The sequence below is a fragment of the Morone saxatilis genome, unplaced genomic scaffold (genome assembly GCF_004916995.1).
Source record: "Morone saxatilis isolate NCDOM2014 unplaced genomic scaffold, NCSU_SB_2.0 Contig22, whole genome shotgun sequence".
In the NCBI taxonomy this organism is placed as follows: Eukaryota; Metazoa; Chordata; class Actinopteri; family Moronidae; genus Morone; species Morone saxatilis.
Window position 1 is genome coordinate 5,512,030 of NW_023339785.1, and position 4,829 is coordinate 5,516,858.

Here is a 4,829-nt window from a genome sequence, read left to right on the forward strand (position 1 = left end):
GTTTCAAACAATTGTTACTATAGTATACACAAGAAGACAGAAAACACATGATGACATCAGCTGTACAGAGAACAAGCACACATTACTGAAGACAGGGACAACAGAAATACAAACAGAAACAGCAAAGACAAAGGAACGGTATTGGCAAGGCTATGGAAAATACTACCACACTTTATTTTCCATCAAATAACTATAACACATTGATTTTTGTTCACTGTAGTACCCTGGAAGGATAAAGGAAATGCAGAAGATGCATTCTGACATTAAGTCACTGTTTACTGTGTAGAGAGTCGTTTTGGATGGGATTTAGTTTTTCTGTATAATTCATTTGTTATTTCTTTTGTATCTTTCTTAATATTTTGCTACAACAAGACACAAGTCTTTCACAGTCCCTTCTAGTGTCATAGTTTTTTGTATTTATATCTCTTTTTCCCTCCTGTAGGTCTGTTAGTGGGAAGAAACTGTGCTCCAGCTGTGGACAGCCGTTAGGAAAGGGAGCGGCCATGATCATAGAGACCCTCAGTCTTTACTTCCACATCCAGTGCTTTAAGGTCAGTGACAGACGGAGCACTTACGAAAATACGATAAAAGCATGGGGCCAGCAATGATCTCTATTGTTCATATTATCCCCCATAAAAAGACAAAAACCAAGGGAAGTCTCAAAACATTGAGAGACTGACACATTGCTGGTTTGGTGTTTTCATATCGTTTGAGAACTAACCCCAGCCCCCTCGGTTTCTCTCTCTCTCTTCAGTGTGGGGTGTGTAAGGGACAGTTAGGCGACACGACCACGGGGACGGACGTCCGGATCAGGAACGGCCTCCTCAACTGCCACCAGTGCTACATCCGCTCCCGCTGTAAGTCTCTCCACCCCTCTCTCCCATAACTTCCTTCTATCTCTCTCTCTTTTCTGTCTCACCCTCCTTTTCCCCCTTTTCTTCTGTCTCTGTACGTGTCCACCCATCCATCCAAAACATCAGTGAATAATGAATGTGGTCGGGTTCTGTCGGCTGGTTCCGAGCAAAATAAAAAAAAGAAATTACTTTCCTGTTATATGATGCTCATAAAGAGATAGTTTAATCATTCTCTAGGATTATAGAGAGGGTGTGTTGTTGTTCCTTATTGTTTGTTAATGTTGGCCATATTTCATATTTTCACTGATGAATAAATGCCATTTTCAATAAGGCGATGGTGTCGTAGCTCCAGCAGTAAATAAGGGGCTCATAAACCAGGTAGAAAACCAGACAGTTAGCTTTATTTATTGTTTTCAAAGTAAACTTGACACTATTTTATGATAAAAATTTAAGGTGTATTTCAAAGGTTTCATTGTTTATTGCGACCCGATGTGTGGCTGATAAGACGAGTGTATTTTAATATAAGAATCCTACCCAGTGCAGCTTTAATAAAGAAGTGTCAGACATGGTGAAGCTTGGCTGAATGGATCTGAAGCTGCATCGGGAGGAAGAGAAACTAGTGATGTAGCAGCTGGGAGAGGATGACAGTAGCTTTCACCTTGCCTGCACCAGAGCAAAGGTTCATGCTTTCTAAAAGACACAGCTCACGTAACCTCTCAGCGGCTGTTATCATTGGGGGATCAGAAAACCACAAAATCAAATCAGAGCCTCACTCAAAAGACTTGCAAGTCATTAACCCAAATTAAGAGGTTTTATTTCATTAGAGCTGCATGTCCTTGACCTTAAAATCCCTTCAAAAAAGACCATTGTGGTTTATAAAAATTGTGGGCTTCCTTCTCTTTCTCTTTCTTTTTCCTTTCAAGCTGCCGGACAGCCGACCACATTGTGACGCTCGACAGAAAAAAGCACAAGGTTCACGGAAGAAACCCCATCCCTGTTTTAATCCGATTATCTGCAAATCATGTCCTTCACAGCGTGTCGGGATCTTTGCATCCTCTGCAGTTCAGTAACCAATGAAGATTCATCATGAGGGGCCAAACAGGGATCTGCAGACAGTCTTTAACAAATATATATATTCTTCGTGTTTATGTCATCTGATATGTGAGTGAAATCTGGATTTGATTGGTCCACGTACCACCACAGACTCTGTTTCATCATGCAGCGAGAGAGAGAGAAAGAGACTGTTCTGGGGTGGCGGCCATGTTGAAAAGAAAACACAATAACATTTACAGATGCTTCATATGCAGGCTATGTTAACGTCCCACACTGTCAGAGTGAACACACAAAAAGAAAATATGGTCAAATCATGGTTAAGTAGAATTCAGATTCTACTTTCCAGGTTGGAAAAAATTTGAATATTTACCATTCAGTTCCATATAATGGAAATGCAGTATATCACATAGTTACTGAAATGCTTTTTTATCATTTAAGAAAGATTTGGAGGGATCAAAATCCAAAAACTGGAATCCAAACTGAGTATGTGTTGAGGGAGCTCAGAATGAATTTTTTAAATTTCTCTTTAACAGGCTGGATCTGAAAAATATGAATAATTGTTCGCCCCTTCAATGAAGTACTAGATTAAAACAAAATTAAATACAGAAACTTTATTCAGAAAGTGCAATAAAGGTCACTGTAATCCCACAAACACAATATATACAGTAAGATAGTATTTTTTTGATCCTTTGGTCCTTACAGTGACCTCTTATGTCTCTTCCTTTGTGCTCCTGAATGAAATTCTAATATAAACACACATTATGGATGTAGTTTCATCATTAGGGCAATAACTCGACTTGTGAGCTGTTTCTGTGCTTTCGGGTCACAGCAGGTTGCTCCTCGGCCAGCCTGTTCGCTTGGAAAGTCAGGACTTCAATGTGCCTTAGGAAAGCAAGGTGATGCAGGAAAAAAAACACCAGCTGTATGGTGTTTTATTTCTCTCTCTTTTCTGTTTTGTTTTTGCGTGTAGGGAGGGATTTGGCCAAATTTGAACCCTTAAAACTGCAGACAGACATGCAGCCCTCCCTTACACCACGCTTTACTTCAGTTGATAAGTACTGTTTATTTTACATAAACAACACCCCTTACTTTCATGTTTCCCCCGATGATTCCTCAGTGATTTGCAGTGATGAAAACCAGAGGAACACATGTGTTGTCTATTTGGAAAAAAAGCCCAGTATAGATTACATATACTGCGGGGAAACCATTGAAGTTGTTTTATTCTAGAGAGATATAGACTTCTGTATGCTAATAATTGAGGTAATTTTGATAATTGCTCAGTGGTAGGATTCATTTATAAAATAAAAAAAGGAAATAAAAAAGACAAAAATCAGCAGTAAATGTTACATCTAGTTAAAAGGCAGAGGTAATATGAACACACATACCAGCAGCAGTTGCACCTGTGCAATATTTGGTTGGATGGAAACTAAAGATCTGTGGCGCCAGCTGCACATTTTAAGTCACTTGCTTCTTCTTCTTCTTTTTCTTTTTTTTTTGAACTTGTATGAGAAGACCTGGGTTATGTATTGTGGATGTAAAAATGCACGTTTAAGCCTAAAACCAAATGATTTGCTGTATGAAAGCAAACTAGCAGCCTCCTCCTCCTCCTATAGCCAAGCTTCTCCTCCGGGTTCATCTCTCTGATCTACAGTATTTTTAAGCTTCTGTTCCGATTGTGTATTTTATTTTTTATCCTCATTTAGTTGATGAATAAATCTCGGCTGAGTCTCTTATAGCGGGATCTTTGAGACGGAGCTCTATATTCTTAACAGGATAGTTGGGGAATGAAACCTTTACGTCTGTTCTGTATTTATTGTAATATTCACCTGAACACTATCCGAAATATAGATTCATTTGATGTTTAAATGCAATGGCATTTATAGCATACTGTATGTTTATAAATAAAATGTTAATAAATTAAACTGGGCCTTTGTCTGTTATTTTTCCAATAATGTAAAAAAAACATATAATGCCCGAGGGAAACGGTTTAAACTAACGGAAGAAACGAGCTGAATAAACACTGTAGATATTGCATACTGCAGATCAAACCGCGGCTTCTGCAACAAACAGATGCGGAGCAGAGGAAACAGTAAGTTCGGTCTTCTCGGACACCGTTGTCTCCACCTCAAATAGTGTTTACTGCAGCGGGGACCACGTGGTTTGTTTATTTCTTATTTGGTTTAATTATTTATAGCATAGCAAAAACTTTAGATTATAGAATTGTGGAAAAAAACTGCAATCAGACGACAGATAAGACAATACTATACGCAGATAATATGAATTAAGAATAAAATCCATTAACAGTGTAAACTTGTCTTAAATTCTGCCAGTGATGTCAGATTCATCACATCGTGGTATGGACTTTATTTAGGTTAAAGTCAGATCAGACTTGGTATAATTGACTGGTTGTGGTTAAGGCCAGTGTTAGGTTCAGGCACCTGAGCGGGTGTTGACATTGGATTCTGTGATCTGATTAAGAATTTCAGTTGTGTTGCCAAAAAGATGCATCCATAATCTTTTCACAGGGTCACAAGTTCTGCTAGCTGTTCATCCAAAACCGACCCGCGTAAATCTTCACACCAAACATCGACAGGTTCATTTTTGGTTTTTGGCGTCACAGATTTTGGTGAAACTGCTGCTAATGTTCCAATGTTGAGCTTAAGGTTATTTTCTTTGAATATTATTTTTAAATAATTGCTTATTGTTGTTACATAGTACCAGATGTTTCAAATTTAGGTGAAATGGTTTTAAATCTTCTCCAGTATAGAGGCGTTTTCTGTGCAGCACTAGAGCGGTTTTTCAAATTCTGTCGGATTTCAGACCCGCTCTTAATTGTAGACTTTTGCATTAAAACTATTGTAATCTAAAGGCAAATGTTTCATATTTAGGAAAAATAAATAAATCCTGAAGACTGAATGAATT

The 4,829-nt window shown here is 38.3% G+C and overlaps 1 protein-coding gene across 2 annotated transcripts in view; it reads left to right on the top strand.

Annotated features, from left to right (window-relative positions):
* The window catches only part of LOC118333243 (LIM and calponin homology domains-containing protein 1-like), a gene marked incomplete in the record, with an annotated part of 88,356 nt that extends 84,527 nt beyond the window's left edge, over positions 1-3,829 (top strand). For both annotated transcript variants that reach the window (XM_035668793.1, XM_035668794.1), the window contains 3 exon segments: positions 443-551; positions 755-857; positions 1,778-3,829. In XM_035668793.1, coding sequence (XP_035524686.1) covers positions 443-551; positions 755-857; positions 1,778-1,803 — 238 coding nt within the window.
* Positions 3,830-4,829: the final 1,000 nt, after the last annotated feature.